Genomic DNA, 17,563 nt, shown 5'->3' with positions numbered 1-17,563 from the left:
GGCCGCCCCCGCCCGCAGCCCGCCCTGCCGCGGCCCCGCCTCGCCCCGGAGCGGCCGTGGCCGGCACGCGCGGAGCGGCTCCTGGCTGTCACCGGCACGACCGGGGCTTGGAGCACGAGCGGCACTTAGAACAAAGGCAGGGAAATGAGGTAACGCGCGCCCGACGAGTAAAGGAGGGCAACGCGCGACAGACGCGTCCGGTGGCACGGCCGATTTGCTCGGCTTCCCAGAAGAAGAGCGAGAAGGCGGAGGAAGCCCCTCTGGCCTTCCCCTCCATCGCAAAGCGGGGGGGCGGGGGGCCGGGCCGGGGAGCGGCGCGGTGGCGCTGCGGGGGGGGCCCCGGGCGCTGCCGAGGGGCTCCGAAGGAAAGGGGAGGGAGGCGCAGAGGGGACGGGGCCCGGCCCTGCTCGGCGCTGCCCAGCTGAGGAGGGGCGGCGGGCACCGAGGACGCGGGAGGTCCCGGCCCGGCATCAGGGAGCGCTCTTATGAAGAGGGTGACGGAGCACCGGCACGGGCAGCCCAGACAGGCTGTGGAGTCTCCTCCTTCCTTGGAGATCTTCAAAAGGCGCTGGTCCCGAGCAGCCTGCTCCAGTCGGTCAAGTCCTTGAGCACGCCAGCGCCGCGAACGCAGCAAATCTTCGTATGCACTGGGCTGCACGTGTGCCAGCAGTTCTTTACCCTGAGCCGGCAGGGTCTGCTGAGGAGGCTGTGCACTCGTGTGCTGAATGTATGGCAAGAATCCTCTTCTGCAGATGTAAGCTCTTTCCTCTTGAGCAAGCAGTGATGACAGTGACTAAAGACTGAAAATACCTATACTACAAGAAAGGTACTCCTTGGCAAAATATAAAAACTATAGTGACAAACTTATTTCAGAGAGAAACTCAGAAGAGGGGAACATTTTACTGTATGCCCATGGTCAAATGAGTGTTTACGCAGCGTCACAAATAGAACACTAGTGGTAAGACAAATTAGAGCATCCCACTGCCTAAGAAAACTGATTCCTTTGGCCAAAACAAAAAGAAAGAAAGAAAAAAAAAGGAAAACATTGAGCACCTTGCAACTAGTGTTGCAAACTCATCCGTTCAGATGAGGGGTATGTACACTGAATTACTTCAGCTAGGGAATCAAGATTATCTTACATTTTGTGCCACAAAGTTTCTCAGAGATGTTACTTCAGTTGCGAGCTTCCCCTTCGCTCTCAGCACCACCTTTTCAGTGTTGAAGGCTTTCTCAAAGTGAGTCAACTATAGTCTGCTTTGTTTGCTCCTATCATTAAAATAATAATAATAATAATAATAATAATAATAATAATAATAATAATAATGTTAGTTTGGGTAACCACTGGAATTTATTTAACCTAAGTTGTTACCATATGTGAAATATTTCCTATACTATTTCCTATACTTCTATATTTATCATCTGTGTTAGGCTTAAGTCCCCACTACCACCTCTAGCTCCCACAAAAATGTCTGCCTTGCTTGGTTTATAAGAGAAAAATACCTTTTTAAGGATAGACACCTTTGTTAAAAATAACACTTACTCTTTTTTACCACATCAGAAGTGTACGAGAAGGGAAGAAAAGAATGGGAATTTTAATGATGGATAGACATCCCCTTGCTTATGCATGTAGCTTCCCAACTCCAGCCAACACCATTACTGCTCAATAAGATGTAGTTACAGTAATAAAGGATGTCCTGTTGTACAACACGTTGTTTAAACATAACACTTAAAAACATCTTTGCATTTGTTTTGAGTTTGTTCTTTCCATTCTGTTGGGAAGTACCATTGTCATATCACTTATACAGCTACTGCATTCAGGGTATTAGCATCCCAGTCTGTGTCTGGTGGTTAAAGTGGTTTAAGCTGGTACATTTTACTTCAGCTGGGATGGACAAGGAGCATGTATTTGGCCAGTTACTACCACAAAACAGCTGGTTAGTAGCTTGTTAGATTACATCAACAGAATGACTTTCAATCGTAGGTCAATACCTAGTTGTCTGGGTGCACATTTTTTTCCCTCTTATCTAAGCAGCTATGAAACTTTCTGAATATAACGACAGCTATATACAGAGGTATTATGACCATCCTTCTTTTACTTGTCAGTTTTCAGCTTATGTAGTGAAGAACTTTGTTCATACTCTAACATTAAAGATTGCATAAGGAGGTTTTGAATTACTGTCCTTTCAAGAATGCTCTTTTCTAGGGCAGAGGCGCACATCTTAGAAGTGTGTCTTAATGGGAGCAGCTACACTGGCTCATACCAAAGCAATCAGTACACTACCTCTGACAGTGACTGGGAAGAGCAGCAAAGACTGTGCAATTATATTTTCCCCAGTATCAATTTCCAGTTTTAAGCAATCCATGCCTTCTGGACTTCCCAAGTTAGAGGTTGTATCTTTACATCTAATAATGTCTGCTGGATTTTTCTTACATAAATATGCTCAGCTGTGTTTTGAGCCCGTCTAAGCTTTTGGCATCCACAAGATCCTGAGGCAATGGGTGCCACAGTTCTGTTGTGTTGCATGTCAGAAGTACTTAATTATGTTTGTTTTAGAACTTATTCTTTGGTGTTCCCCAGCTTTTATTAAGACAATCACTAATCATTCTCCACTACCATCTCTGTAACATTCATAAGTCTATCAACATATTTCCTGTGATTCCCTGCCATTGTAAGAGCGTTTTGCTGTAGAATATAATGTGAAGAGGCATGAGGACTTAAGGGTAAGATTATCCTGTAAACTTTCACACACCTACAAAAGGGGCAACAGATAGCTATGGTGTGCAAGTTCTCAGTCTTTAAGGTAGAAACCCAGAGCTCTGCGAGTACTTAACACAGAACAAAAATATCCTGTCGTTCCACCTTCAATAGAAGGTATGAAGAAAAAGGAACGATTAAAAAGGTTATGTTAATGTCAGCTGCTGAGGTGGAGCAGCCATTCAATTTAAAAAGATATGTTTTGGTTTTCATGGAGCCCAAAAATTTGGTCTTGTTTCTGGATGGGGTTGGCTCTTATTTGATGTCTGAAAGAGGCAGCTGTTTCCTATTTTGCATCTGAGAGTGACACATCCCTTAAAGAAATGTTGCTCCTGTTAAAAAAACAGCAATGTAATTTGAGCTGAAAATTTCCAGGTGGCTGGATTAGAGAGGTGAATCTAGCTTTTAATGGCATATCATAATCAGAGAGTTGCATGGAGGTTAATGGTCACACTTCATATCCAGAGCCACTTCTAATCTGAAATATTTATCTGAAATTAGAAGAATCAGGAGAGAAAGAAGGGGGAGGAAACTACAACCTGGAGTTCATTAAAGTGCCACAAAGAAATAGGAACTCATTAGGGAATAGCTGAAAATATCTCCAACAATTCAGATTTCTGCCACTGTCAGGATCAAGAGCATGCCTGCAAATCTACCAGGTGAGCCTCAGCAAAACAACATCCACCGTGCTAAAAAGTGTTTAGAAATTGCTTTTCATTAGTGATTATAGTGAATAAACTGTAGAACAATCTTTCCCTAAAATCACTTTTTAGGCAACCAGTTGTGCTCTGCATTAGGAAGATATTTTATAATATAATTATGCATGTTTACATTCAGTCACACACTCACACAGACAATAACGCATAAGTTTGTTTCTTGAAAAAGCATGGGGAAAAAAAAAACTTTTTATTTTCTTTCAAATGGATAGGAAATTAACTGTGAACATCTAGAAATACTTTGCAAACAGTTCCAAAATATCATACAGAATAGTTACTTATCAGAGTAATGACAATACTGTAGAGTATTTCTTCCTGTCTTTACTAATGGTATGTGCTACTAATTGTGCTGAGTCCCAGTAACGTTCAACTGGGTGCTTCCAACATCACTTTGTACTAAGGCTAGGAACGGACTATGTTGCCCTGTTGAAGTTTCTTTACCCCCCACCCACCACTGATAGCAGAAGAGAGAGTGGTAAAGTAGCATGACCTTGCAAAAGTGAGATTTTATCTGTTGGTGAGTGGCCTTCTGTGGGGTAACTTGCATCTTCTTCCCTCACCATCCCCCTCACACCACTTTGACTAACTTTTGATCAACTTGAGACCCAATAAAGCCAAGGAACTTTAACTGAGCCAGGGCCACAGAGCTTCTGAGATCGGGTGCAAGAATCCTGGCTGCCAACGGGAAACACCTGAAACACAAGTCCTTGCACAGGGCTCCTGGAGAAATCCTCTCAGCTTCTGATACGGAAACATCAAGAGGTCAAGGCCTGGCAGAGTACTAGGGAACTTCAGAACTGTCTCATTTCCTATTGTATAGCATAGTTCAATATGCTTCAAAATACTGCATTATACTAGGACATACTGGAACATATTATACATGCTATTTCATTTTGAGAGGCACTAAATCAAAACAGCATCTCCCTTCACATTACTCCCAATGGTTAAAAATCTCTTGCTGGCCTATATGCATCAATACTAACAATAAAAATGCCAAATCTTCAGTGTGTGGAGGAGGTGTCCAATTTGTTTGCTGCTTTCTCTGAGCTTTCTTCCCTATTGGGTGCAATCTACATAGTGTGGCTCTAACCAAAGGACTAAAATTTAGTGAAGCCGTTGCACTGATGGATAGTATTATACAATTATCTGAAATCTGCATGCACTCGGATGTTCCCTCAAATTCAGTATGTCAGAGTTAAATTGTACCAAATTTAAATGTAGAATTTTCTAGAAGTGAGAAAGTAGTCTCTCATGCCATACCCTGACAGTCTTACGCTCTTCTAACAGTCCCCTTCCTCCTTCATGTCAGAAGTAATACGAACATTTGTCTGGACTTTGGAAGGATGACAAGTAAGAGTACTCTGAAAGAAACCCTCCTCCTGAGTTATCTGGAACGAGAGATACAGGAAAGCTGGAGGGAGCCCTGTAAAGCCAAGACAGGAATTATTTAACTTCTTAGCTTCCCCTCTTTGGACAAAAGCCCAAAGATCTGCAACGTTAACATGTGCTTCTCTTTGCCCTAAGGTTCGTTCAGTGTCACCCAGGAATGCATCAGCTGGTACAATGTGTTACAGAGTCCAGTAACTCCAGATCTGCCCAACGAGATGGAACATGAACATCAAGAACATAAGCCCATCAGTGTGACAAACGGCACCCTTTTCTCTTAAGAAAGTAGGGTGAAGTTTAGCAACATTATCTGTCCCATTTTCTTGTTGTAGCTAGTGGAGTGTGAGCTCCTGGAGTTGTTTATGCCAACTACTCCAGAGATCCCGAAGCACTCAGGACCTACAGATTAACATCTTCAAATGCTGTGCAAACTAACCAGCTGCACCTCTGCTCTGGCAGCCTTGCAAATTCTCTAACTTGCTGTAGCTGGTCCTAGGGACCAATTGCTCACACTTATCGTGGCCAGTGTGGAAGGGATTTTAAAGGTGGTGCAGTAAAAGATACAGTGATGCAGAATTGTGCTGGGCCCAAAAATGTACTGGGCGGTGAATGCAGCGTGTGAGTGGAGGGTTACCTTCAGTTTAACGTTTTTTCCTGGTTTAAGATATTGATGGCACTATCAGCATTTAAATAAAACATTTAGGAAAAAAAAATCTGACTGAGGACAGAGCTGGGATTGGGTACATAAGAGCAACTGAACAAGTCAAGAAAAAAAACGTGATAATCCGATTGTGAAATCGCAAGCTATGCATGTAGGAAATTCAGAGCTGAGGATGTTTTAAAAGTCCAAACATGCTAAGGTAAAAAATGTAGTTGCAGCAGCTGAACAGCCTTAACTCTTGCCCAATAAATAAATAAACAAATACACAAACAAACTCCACTTATTATTTCAAGAATACACTATTTTCACCTTTTAGATCCCAGATAGGTTAAATTTCCTCATAAAGACAGCCTGTTTCCTTGTTCCTCTCTTGAGGGCTGTTGAATTGTAGAATCATAGAACCATTATGGTTGGAAAAGACCTCCAAGATCATCCGGTCCAACCATCACCCTACCATCAATAGGTGTTCTTGAAGTGCAAGAGCTGTCTGTTTGGATATCTAAACACAGGAATTATTTTAAGTATAGCATTTTCTCTGCATTTCCTCGGTTTATAACACTGAATTCTGAGGTAATTACAACATTTCTGTGACGTTCTTTGCTCTTACAGTTGACAGGCGTCCTAATAACAGATACTTAACATTACTTTTTGTCAGGGATTTTTTTTTTTCCTTTAATTGCTGTAAATGTCATAACAGCGGAGAATAACCAGGGAGAGCCGCTAGAAGACAAGCCTAACGAGCCGCGAAGGGCACCAAGAAGTCCCTCGGAGGCGCTGAGCGCTGCGGCCGGCGGCGGGCGGGGCGAGGGCCCCGGGAGGAGCCCAGCTGGGGGCCACTGCCCCCGGCCCCCCGCGATCCTCCCGCACCGCCCGGCTCGTCCGCACGCTTACCGAGTCCTGCGAAAAAGCCCTCTGCTAACGTCCCCTCTAACTTTAGCCGCGGCAGCTTCGTTCGCCTTTGTTCCCGTCGCAGCGGCGTCCTCCGGCTTGGAGCCACCGACGGGCGCGGAGCGGAGCGCCGATTTCCCGGCGGAACGACGGCCGCCGCTGCGCCGCCGCTGCTCGCCGGCCGCGGCCCGCTGGGCACCCCCCGGGCCGGCCGCCGCGGGGGGTGCGGGGAAGAGCGCGGCCCGGGGGCCGGGGGCGGCACCTCCCGCGGGTGGGGGGCGGGCGGCACCGCCCCTACGGGGCCGGGGGGGGAGGAGCAGCCGCCGCCAGGAGCGCGGGGGGCCGGGGGGGCGCCGCCGCCGCCGGCGGGGCTGGCACGTGCGGGCCCTCGCGGCCACACGGCGCCGTCGGGCGGCCCAGCCCCCCCCCCCGCCCGCCCGCCGGCCGGCCGGCCGGCCCGGGAGGAGCCGCCCCGTGCCCCCGCCGCCCTGCGGGCGAGGCTGGCGGGCGCCGCCGGCCGCGGCCCCGGCGCCGGCAAGGGCGGCGATGGCGGCGCGGCGCGGAGGACGCCCCGACGGAGCGGCCCCGCGCCGCGGCACTGGCTCGCCGCGTCGGTGCGGCGGGCGCGGCGCAGACCCCCCGCTCCCTCCGCCTCGCTCCGAGGGGGCGGAGGGCAGGGCAGGGCGGGGGCTGGCCGGCTGCTGCTGCCCCACGCGGCGCCCGGGCTGGCGGCGCCCCCGGCGCGCTCCCCGCGCACTCCGTGCCCCTCTGTCATGCTCGCCGCCTGGGAGCGGGCGGCGGGCTCCTGCGCCGGCAGCCGCGCCGCCGAGCCCGCGCCGCCGGCGCTGCCCTCGCCGCCCGCCGCCGACCCCCGGCCCCGCGGACGGCGCGGCGGGGCGCGGCGGAGCGCGGGCGGTGCTGCCCGCCGCCGGGGACTGGCTGCTGCTGCTGCCGCCGCGGCGAGCGGCGGGTGGCGGCGGGCGGCGATGGGCACGGCGGCCGTGCACCTCCTGCTGCTGCTGGGGCTGCTGCACGCCGGGCCCGGCGGCGAGGGCAGGAAGGGCTGGCGGCGGCGGGGTCCCGCGGCGCGCGAGCGCGGCGAGGCGGCGGCGGCGCCGCCGGCCGAGAGCTTCCCGCTGGACTTCACCGCGGTGGAGGGCAACATGGACAGCTTCATGGCGCAGGTCAAGAGCCTGGCGCAGTCGCTGTACCCCTGCTCGGCCCAGGCGCTGCCGCACGACCTGCGCCTGCACCTCCTGCACAACGCCTCGGTCACCTGCAACGACGGCAGCCCGGCCGGGTGAGTCCCGCGCGGCGCCCCCCGCCGCGCTCGCCTCCGGCTCGCGGCGCCCCGCGGCCCCCGGCCCCCGGCCCCGGCCCCGGCCCGCCGAGCGCTCCCCGCGGCCCCAGCCCCGGCCCCGGCGCGGCCCCGAGGGCTGTGGCGCCACCGCGCGGCGGCGGGCGGCTCTGCAGCGACAGGTGCAGCGCGCGGCCCCCGGGCGGCGCGGCCCGAGCCGCTCCCCTCGGCGGGCGCCAGGGCCGCCGGCCCCGGTGCCGCCGCCGCCGCCTCGCCTCCGCCCCCGCCCCCGCCACGTGTTCCGCGCGGCCCCGGCGCTGCGGGCGTCAAAGCGCCGCGGTCGGGCGCGGCTCCCGCTAACGCCGCGCCGCCTCCGCTCTGTTCCTCCGCAGCTACTACCTCAAGGAGTCCAAGGGCAGCCGGCGGTGGCTGCTGTTCCTCGAAGGTGAGCCTCGCGCGGCTCGGGCCGGGGCCGGGGCCGGGCAGGGGGCGGCCCGGCGCCGGCCGCCTTCCCCCAGCCGTCGGTCGGAGCCGAGGCCCCCGGCCCGGGGCAGGGCGGGGCGGGGGCGGCTGACCCCTGTTCTCCCCACCAGGAGGGTGGTACTGCTTCAACAGGGAGAACTGCGACACCCGCTACGACACCATGCGGAGGCTCATGAGCTCCAAGGAGTGGCCCGCGACCAGAGTGGGTGAGTGTCCCTCTCCGTCGTGCCGCGGGGACGGCCGCGGGTCCCTCCCTGCCCCGTAGGGACGGCTCCCCGGAGGCAGTGCCCGGCGGCCCCCTCATCCCGGTGGGCACGCAGTCGCTGCCGGGCGCCTGCTCCTGCCCTGGCACCAGCGCAGCCTCTCCCACGCAGGCGGTTCCTGCGTGAGTGTGTGCAAATAAGTATGCCTCTGCTCACTCGCAGAATCGTGAAGGCACCGATATGCATGCATGTTTGGCTGTGTGCTCATGGCTGGTAGACGATGCTGGTGTTTTGAACTCTTGCCAACATACTCTATTTTAAATATATTCACGTGCTTACAGACCTGCTGGGACCTTCATAGTCTTGTTTTTGTCATTTGGTTTCTAAAGAAAGCTGCTCTTAATCCTGTCGGAAGAACTTGGACCTCGTAATCTGTCCGTCAGGACGGCAGTACTTTCTTGCACAATGGGCTGGATGGGTTTGCGTACAGTGGTACTGGCCCTATGTGCTAGGCAGAAACGGGGTAAATTGTCTGGGCCTCTTGTGTGGAGCTGTGTGGTTCCACCTCCTCCCTGTTTACAATTGTATAATGTCATTGAAGCAACCACAGTGATTCTCGGTGAAAGCATACATTTGGGGTACACATAAAAGTACTTTTAGCTTTTTGACTTTCATACATAAGCGGGAATTAACACCCAAGACACACTCTCTGGACAGCAAGGCTCCAGAGTCAGCAGAGAAATGTTGAACTTTCCTCTTCATTCTTGGTGCTTATACTCAGCCCTTCTGAAAACTCAGACTTTTCTCATTCACAGACAGTGAATCCTACAGTTGCATATATTGTTTCACCTGGTAGGATTTGGTGTTTGGGAAAGTGCTGATTATCTTAAGTATGTGTTCATAGGTTCTGTTCTGTACTACAGTAACTGTACTACTGAAGCTTTCTAGACAGGCTTCATCTCTAACACAAATCAAATTCTGAAAGTCACATATGCCTAAGGGCAGATTTACAAATGTTCATTCATCTTCTCTAACCAATGTTGTACATCGTGAATGTTTGTTTTTTACATGGTCAGAGATTCTGCATTAGACTCATGCTCTGAAGTCATACACTGTCATCAGTATGTTTCTTGTTTCTTTATGTCCATCTGCAGGAACTGGGATCCTGTCATCACAGCCAGAGGAAAATCCCCACTGGTGGAACGCGAACATGGTGTAAGGAGAGACAACTAAGGGAAATAGATTTATATTCAGGCTGCATCTCCTGCTTTTGGGGCTAACAAGAGTGCTACTGAGACAGATTAAGACTAATGTCTACAAGAGGAAATTGTACATTTCCTCATTTGTTCTAGTTCACCTCTCTAACTAAATCGTGCTGGCAAGGTCTGGAGAAACCCAAGTTCAGTCTGCATGGAGTTGTGGGGTGATCTAATGAAGAAAAACTGGGGATAGCTTAGAGAGCCTTCTCAAATAAATGAAGTGGCAAATACTGTTGTGGGCAGGGGTTAATAATGTATTATTGTATGTTTGCCAATTTGAGAGGAACATGGAGTAACTCTTTCATTTCAAAGAGGAGAAATGAAAAAAGATATCAGTTTATGCATGCATCTATATGTGAGGAAAAAGCAGAAGAGAGGGGATGTTCATGAAGCACAGAGTTTCCCTGTGGCAGGTCACCCACCATATCAGTGGGACGGCTAAGAGCAAAATTGTAGCCCTCTGTTCTGTCCACCAAACTTAGTGCTCCAGTTAGATTGAGAAAAGAGAAATTACTTGTTGATTTAACTCAGTAAAACTACCAGTGTTCAGAAGAAAATTCAAGACACAGTTGCAATTGTCACTTTGTGTGCAAGAAGGTATATTAAGCGTCTAAGTGGACAAGGAACGCTTCCCTTTTCCCCTTCCCAGGGTTTAATTTTCTTCTAGTTACTTGACCCTATCCTCACCCCCTCCTTGCATGTCTAAGAAACATCAGTACTCACACGACTCTTTTACAGATTCATCCCTTATTGCTCAAGTGATGTTTGGAGTGGTGCCTCTTCCAAGTCTGAGAAAAGTGAGTGTTACTGATGGGTTGTTGCTGCCACAGACATCACACATTAAAGGATATGGCCAGACTTCTGTGAAACAACATGAATGAAGAACAGGCTTTTCTTGCTGAAGGGCAGGAAAGAATATCAAGCTACTTCCAGATAAAACATCCTGATCTCTTTAGCTCAGTCTGTTTTGACATAGTTCAGAGCCACTGCTTGCAGAGATGTTACGCTGATGCAGTAGGCAAGGATTAGAGGAATTAAATTCCTTTTAGATGAATCCCCAGGTTCCATCCAGCACACAGCAAATTAAATGGTGTAGCTGAGGAACCATGGTTTGTTGCGTGCAACTTTGGCTTTGCTAGCCTGAGAGGCAAGTGAATTTAGTTTCAAACTTGAATCAGGAGGATATCTCTCCTCATGTCAACCTAAAGCTATCTGCAGGTTTCTTTGGAAAACAGAATAGTTTGTTTGCATACAATCCTGTTTTGCATCAGCTGTCATTTTGATAATGCCAGAATTCTAGGAGTCTGCTTAATGGAGTCCTCTGCCAGGTTAAGCTGAATTTCATGCAAGTGAATTGTTCTACCTCATGTAGTTCTTTGGGTTTCCCAAGTTAAGCAGGACTGGTGTTTGGATGCAGTAATACCTGTATAAACACCAGGAACTTGGTCGTCTTTGCATTTGTTCATGAAGAGTTTTCTTTGAACAGAATGGAATTACTGCTGATGTACACTGCTGTGAAAGAAAAAAGTAGGCCTAAGATGCTCTGTGATTTGGCACAGAAAAGGCAGGAGGTTACTGTTTTTCTTTGAGTTGATCTTTGAGCTCTGACCTTAAACCAGACACTTTGTTACCTGATGTCTCTTCACTAACTAGCATCAAGAAACTGATGATTTGTGGATACCAAAGTTATACTTTCTGTCACAGTAAGGACCTTTTCATTTTGTAAGTTTCTTAAGTTGTTCCTATGAGGCAGCTATACTACAGCAAGCAGTGTTTTGGTGGTGCCTGGGAATTGGTGGTCTGTGCAAGTGTAATATGTTTTGAAATGTAGCATGTCTGAATTGGCTTTATGGACTGGGAGAAAGGGGACGCGCTTAGTTGGAACTGAGATTCCGAATATGTTCAACATGAATAGAGAAAGGGTCGCAGCACCTTCCTGGTTTGCTCTTGTTTTCCTTCTCTTAGTTTACCAGTTCCTATGCACTGTTGTAGGAAGGCCTGCTTGTGTTTTATTTTTGTATTCTGTTTGCTGTCTATTCACTTCTTTCAGGGAAGTTCTGTACTGGGAGAATATTTCTTACTAGATCTGTTTGATACAGGTAGAGGAAATGGGCCTGCTTTTAGATTCATGATTCCTTCATAAAGTTCTTAAGCATTTCTGGAGAGGAAGTAAAAGTCTTAGCCTGGACAGAAAACAGTTTTATTGATGCTGAGGTCTCTGTTCCAGATGAATACGCCTTCATGGGAGCACTGATCATTCAAGAGGTTATAAAGGAGCTCGTGGGAAAAGGTCTTAGCACTGCAAAAGTGCTGCTGCTGGCAGGGAGCAGGTGAGTGTCTACGAGAGTTCCTGTGGTGAAGACAGGAGATCTCCACAGTAAAAAGCTGTTAGGGATGAGCTAAATTCCTGAAAAATTTCTTCTAGGAAGATAATAACCCTAATACAACAAACTCTACGTCTGTTCTCAGTTTTCTCCTTTCGGTGGTACAGCAGGAAATGATAAAAGAGTATTTCCTCAGCTTTTGGTCCAGGTACATTTATAAGAAAATAACAGGGTAAAAGATTTGCAAGAGGGAGGGGATGTGTTTATTCTGCCCTGCATTAAAAATGCTTGCACCTGTGGATACATGCCATGAGACACGTGCTGAATCTATTCACAAGACATCTGATTAAAAACTCAGATCTACCTGTCACAGATGCTCTGAATCTTGTTACGTTGCGCTGCTGTGATACACTCAGCATATGTTACACAGGGGTGTAATATAGAAGTTGCAAAGAGTGAATTCGTCTCACTTGAGATTCTTTCAGTTTTCTGAGCAGCCAAAACCCTTGCAAGTGGTATAAAGTCTATATATCTCCCAGAAGAACAAGAACTGGATTTTGTTTCTGAGGTACCAGATTGTTACTCAGAGCCGGCTTTATTTCAGAATGTTTTGCAAAGCAAGGAAATAACTTAGTGACTACCAACTGGATTGCCCTGTGGATAGAACCAGTTGTTTTGAGTGTCACTGCTGAGAGAGTATGTACGCTAGCCAGCCATTTAATAGCTACACCAGCATCATCACTGCAGTATTAAAATTGCTGTTACAGTGCTGGAGGAACAGGAGTGCTCTTGAATGTGGATCGAGTGGCGGAGCAGCTGGAGGACATGGGTTATCAAGGGATTCAGGTTCGAGGCTTGGCAGACTCTGGATGGTTCCTGGATAATAAACAGTATCGCAGAACTGACTGTATCGATACCATAACGTGTGCTCCAACAGAAGCCATCAGAAGAGGAATAAGGTACAATCACGTGCTCTAAAGCATGCTTTTACACAGGATTAAGAGTAGGAAGATGTTCATAGAATCATGTTCTCCTCTATCTTCGTAGAATCATAGAATGACTTAGGTTGCAAGAGACCTCAAAAGATCATCTAGTTCCAATCCCCCTCCCATAGGCAGGGTCGCCAACCGCCTAGATCAGGTTGCTCAGGGCCTCATCTAACCTGGTCTTGAATACCTCCAGGGAAGGGTCATCCACAACCTCCAGGCAACCTTTTCCAGTGCCTTACCACCCTCTGGGTGAATTTTGATCTTCCTGTATTTTGATACTTGAAGAGTATTTATTTATTAACTAATGTCAGTGTTTTTTTCAACTATTTTTTTTTTGAAAATAAAATCATTTCAAATATTGGTGTGCAAAAGAATGTGCAATTGCAGATGCCCTCAAATGCATTGATAGGACAACGTAGCCAAGAAAGAATGCTGCTTTTATTAAGCTGGAACTATAACCAGGACAGAAATATAGCATGATATGGAAAGACCATTGTTAAGATGTCATTATGACATTCATTCTGTTGTTGCTTTGTCTTCCAGGTATTGGAATGGTATTGTTCCTGAACGCTGTAAGCTGCAGTTTAAAGAGGGAGAGGAATGGAACTGCTTTTTTGGATATAAGATTTATCCCACTCTTCGATGTAAGTATCAGAAGAGAGAGATAAAATGGATTCTAAGGTTTTCTCTGTATTCACAGCTAACTTATTAGCCATTCATTTTCCAAATTTTTTGTCTTCCTAGGTCCAGTCTTTGTTGTCCAATGGCTCTTTGATGAGGCCCAGCTTACTGTAGACAATGTACACCTCACTGGCCAGCCTGTTCAGGAAGGGCAGTGGCTCTACATCCAGAATCTGGGCAGGGAGCTGAGAAACACCTTGAAGGATGTAACGTAAGTCTTTCAGTAAGGAAAACTCACTTCCAAGAGAAGTATTTTATCCAGTATTCTAGCAGCGTTTCTCAGATCTCTGGTGTCGTCGATTTGGTAACTATGCTTAGTCTACACCAAGAATCTTGCTGGTTTTATTTCTGAATAGGTGCAAAGTAATTTCCAGGTTCACAGTTACCAGTTGTCCTTATTAAGTACTGATCATAAAACACTGAGATAGCTGAGACAACAGAGGAAGAACCATTAATGTACTTTATTTGCTCCATGCAAGAGCAGGTATTCAGGAGTCTCTTGTAGTAGATGTGCACTGTTAGTCAGGATGGAACCCCTTTTCCAGTCCAGCCAGGTTTTATGTCATGATAAGCTTTGCTGTTTCTAAAGGCTTTGTCAGGGCAGCAAAAATTCTACCCTCTGCCTAGTCCAGAATGTTCTGTTGAACAGGAATTAATTTGTCCTTCCAAGACAAATCCTAATCCATGTTTCCCTTTTTTTCTTTAGTGCTAGCTTTGCTCCTGCCTGTTTGTCTCATGAGATCATTACACGCAAGTGAGTGATTTTACAGATTCTATGAAAGGTCAACACGGAAACAGGAGGGGAATTAATCAGTTCTGATAACCTGACCCCTCTGATACAATCTGTGTGGTTTGTCTTTTCAGTCACTGGACAGACATCCAGGTGAAGGGGACGTCATTACCCCGTGCCCTGCACTGTTGGGATCGGAGCCTACATGAGAGCAACAAAAATGGGAAAGTCCCTCTGAAAGGTTGCCCAATTCATCTGATTGACAGCTGTCCATGGCCCCACTGCAACCCCTCATGCCCCACTATCAGGGACCAGTTCACAGGGCAGGAGATGAATGTGATCCAGTTTCTCATGCACATGGGTTTTGACGTTCAGAAGATGGCACAGCAACAGGGCCTGGAGCCCAGTAAACTTCTGGGGATGCTCAGCAGTGGTAACTAGGAAGGAATCCTCTGAGGGGCAGGGAGATTAGATCAGGAGGGGATTGGGGCCCTTCTCCCACACACTCTAATCTTCTTCCTTAAGCTCATGCAGGCTGGTGCATGCTCACCCCCCATGCAGGCTGAAACCTGTACACACCCACATGCTCCCGCACTCTTGCACACTTAAGATGTGTCAAGAAAAAAAAAAGGCGATTTCTTGCTTACGCAGTTTGACTGGAACTTGTTACCTCCAAACTCCAGGGATCACTTTTGGCCATTCACATCCTCTTCCTGTCTTACACAAGGCAATCTGATACAGGGAGTAGTAAAGCCATAAATAGCAGCAATGAGAACCTTCCCCAGATCTAGTACTTCCCTTGTCATGAATTTTACATCATAGACTCGGTACAAGTGGTGAAAAAAGCAAGCACTGGATTTCTTTTGTCCAACAAGAAGTGAAGGAATGATTACATGACTTCCTGGAGGTCAGCATCTCATGTTATAACATACAAACAAAGGACGTGTGCTAGGGATGGACACTCTTGTAATCAATTTACTTTCGTATTATTTTATAAAAATGACTTTTTTATTACTTTTTTAAACTAAGCAAGAAATATAAATGATATTGTTTTGTAACATATTTTTTTTAAATAACGAAGGAACCTCTTGCTACTTTGGCAATGTGGACATATTTATTTTAATATGTAAAATGCTATTTATAAGGGCTGACCAGAGAACCATTCATATGTCTTTGTAAAGTTGTATATGCTGCTCATTTGGATGGGTTTTCCTTATGATCACTTGTGCCTGGGAGAGGGCTGAGGGTAGTATTGACATTTTATATTAATTAGACTTCGGTGTTCCACTTGCAATATGCTTTGTCATTGTTTCTGTAATGAAGAGTATATGAGGTCTAAGTACAGATACTTTCACCCAGCACCTGCTGTTTGCTTACTTGCACAGCGTTTTCAGCTTGAAGTTTGTGTTTTGTCAGGTATTCAGGGGCAGTGTATTTTAAGATGCAGAGAGATCTGGTTTTACAGCAAAGGCCACTATTCTAGTTAGAGAAATATTTGATTTGATCAGGCCATCTGGTCTGTCTTAGAAGGTGAAGCATTTGCAAAAAAAAAAAAAAGAGAAAACGAGTCAAGAAACAACATACTGCTATTCTACTAATTGTTTGCGAACGTGCCCACCTCAGAGAACAAATAGAATCCTCTTTGTAATGGGAGGTGAACAAGGGAGGGATCAGGAATGTGTGGCTGAAGCATGCACTTCCAAGAGAAATCTTACCAGATTAAAAGGGTAGTGCTATGTGTGAAATTTGTTGTCATAGGTGAGTAAAAAAGCAAAAACAAAACAAAACTCCAACCATTCAGTTACTAGTTACAGACTTCAGCAAACACTCGGGCAGTACCACATAGGAAATCAGCAGTCCTGCTGTGCAAGATGGGGTTTATTACACATTTAAGATTAAAAGGAAAAAAAAAAAAAGTAGCTAAAGACAAAATAGATGGTGTTCCCAGAAGAAGAGACATGCAGGAAAGCTATCAGTGGAGTTTCCTTATTATTAATATAGGGGTTACTTATACTTTTTATGTTTTATTGACTGGTGTAAAAGTAAAATTGTTCTGACTATATTTTTTGTGGCACTAAGTTGAGAGGTTTCTTCAGTACAGAGAATGTTTGAAAAAGCATATGGGAAGATGGGATTCCTTTGAGGGCTGGAGTCATGTGAAGTCAATCAGTATAAAGTGCTGGTACTTGAGTAGTATCCAGAATTTCTGCTATGCACTAGTTTGTCAGTTGGGAGCATCAAGGGAAACTGCTGAACTACTACATCAGTAGTTCACAGAATGACCACACACAAGATAATGCACCTGTAGATATGGCAAGTGCCCCAGTCCATCAATGTATTTCTACTAGGAAACAGTAAAGTATAAATGCCACTACTTATGTTAGCAATATTTTTTGCAGAGCTGACTATCTGTATTACTTAAGCATTAAATCAAAGGCTAATTTCTAAGAGGCTAGGAATGTTCAGAGGAGATAAGTGACATCTATTTTCCTTGTGAGCAGAGGAAAAAAAAATCCCTGGAGGTCAGTGATCTCCTTTAGCTTAGTATGGCTCTGCAACAGTCTTTCAAAAGGTATAACAGGAAGCAGAAATTCCTCAGAAATATTATTAAGGGGGAATTTGGCTAATTTATTAGGAAAAAAAAATACTAAGTGGTTGCCAGCAGTAGCTGGGAACTGCAATCTGTAACACAGGTGGTCATTTCCAGTTCTATATTTCTTCTTGTACTTGTGCAATAAATAATTTTTCCAAGCCTTTGCGATTCTGACACTCCTAAGTTCATCCCCAGTGACATTTGCTATGTGGAAGCCAATGTCAAAATGGGTAAGACTGGAAGAATTCAGTACCATGTGTTTGTACTCAGATCTTATGGCTAGATGAGATGCTTTCTATTAGACACCCATCATTGAAAAGTTGTCTCTATCAGGATCATGTGACTGATCCAAAATTAAAAGGCAACTAAGAAATCAAAAGCTGTTAGCAGAAGTGTCTATTTGCACTATGTGACTATAGTTTCCAGACTCAGACACTGGGCACATAAGAAGTTTCATTCATAAGCTGGAGGGCAGAGCCCATACATCCGTTTACTACAGCAATGGCTGCTAATACACAGGGGCTCTAATGGTGTTGCAGCAGGCTGAGAGAAACTTAACTTTTATCCAGGTAAGCAGTGAGCCCCCCTTTATCCCTGA

General features: G+C 47.1%; 2 protein-coding genes and 1 long non-coding RNA gene across 7 annotated transcripts in view; 2 read left to right on the top strand and 1 right to left on the bottom strand.

Moving 5' to 3' along the window:
• Positions 1-6,625, bottom strand: part of ASPSCR1 (ASPSCR1 tether for SLC2A4, UBX domain containing) — a 53,946-nt gene extending 47,321 nt beyond the window's left edge. The window contains exon 1 of one of the 5 annotated variants that reach the window (XM_040530384.1): positions 6,410-6,625. The gene's annotated coding sequence lies outside the window, so the exon portion shown is untranslated. Of the gene's footprint in view, positions 1-487; positions 603-6,409 lie in introns of those variants that run through there. The other 4 variants (XM_040530388.1, XM_040530382.1, XM_040530391.1 and 1 more) reach the window with 4 other exon arrangements.
• LOC121056896 lies at positions 32-6,158 on the top strand. Its single transcript, XR_005813551.1, has 2 exons — positions 32-149; positions 4,996-6,158. It is a non-coding gene; the product is annotated as an uncharacterized LOC121056896 (long non-coding RNA).
• Positions 6,626-7,392: 767 nt separating the features above from the next.
• On the top strand, positions 7,393-17,126 carry NOTUM (notum, palmitoleoyl-protein carboxylesterase). Its single transcript, XM_040530623.1, has 11 exons — positions 7,393-7,706; positions 8,096-8,148; positions 8,297-8,392; positions 9,544-9,604; positions 10,387-10,445; positions 11,876-11,978; positions 12,740-12,931; positions 13,505-13,605; positions 13,706-13,853; positions 14,349-14,396; positions 14,507-17,126. The coding sequence occupies exons 1-11, from the start codon at positions 7,393-7,395 to the stop codon at positions 14,811-14,813; spliced, it is 1,482 nt and encodes a 493-aa protein (XP_040386557.1). The 3' UTR covers positions 14,814-17,126.
• Positions 17,127-17,563: the final 437 nt, after the last annotated feature.

The sequence above is a fragment of the Cygnus olor genome, chromosome 18 (assembly GCF_009769625.2).
Source record: "Cygnus olor isolate bCygOlo1 chromosome 18, bCygOlo1.pri.v2, whole genome shotgun sequence".
In the NCBI taxonomy this organism is placed as follows: Eukaryota; Metazoa; Chordata; class Aves; order Anseriformes; family Anatidae; genus Cygnus; species Cygnus olor.
This window is presented reverse-complemented; position numbering and strand designations above follow the sequence as displayed.

Excerpts from the sequence above, each read along its gene's own strand:
- NOTUM (XM_040530623.1), top strand. The coding sequence starts at position 7,393 with ATGGGCACGGCGGCCGTGCACCTCCTGCTGCTGCTGGGGCTGCTGCAC. Across the intron at positions 8,393-9,543 it reads GTGGCCCGCGACCAGAGTGG|GAACTGGGATCCTGTCATCA; the intron begins GTGAGTGTCCCT and ends GTCCATCTGCAG. Across the intron at positions 10,446-11,875 it reads CTCTTCCAAGTCTGAGAAAA|ATGAATACGCCTTCATGGGA; the intron begins GTGAGTGTTACT and ends TCTCTGTTCCAG.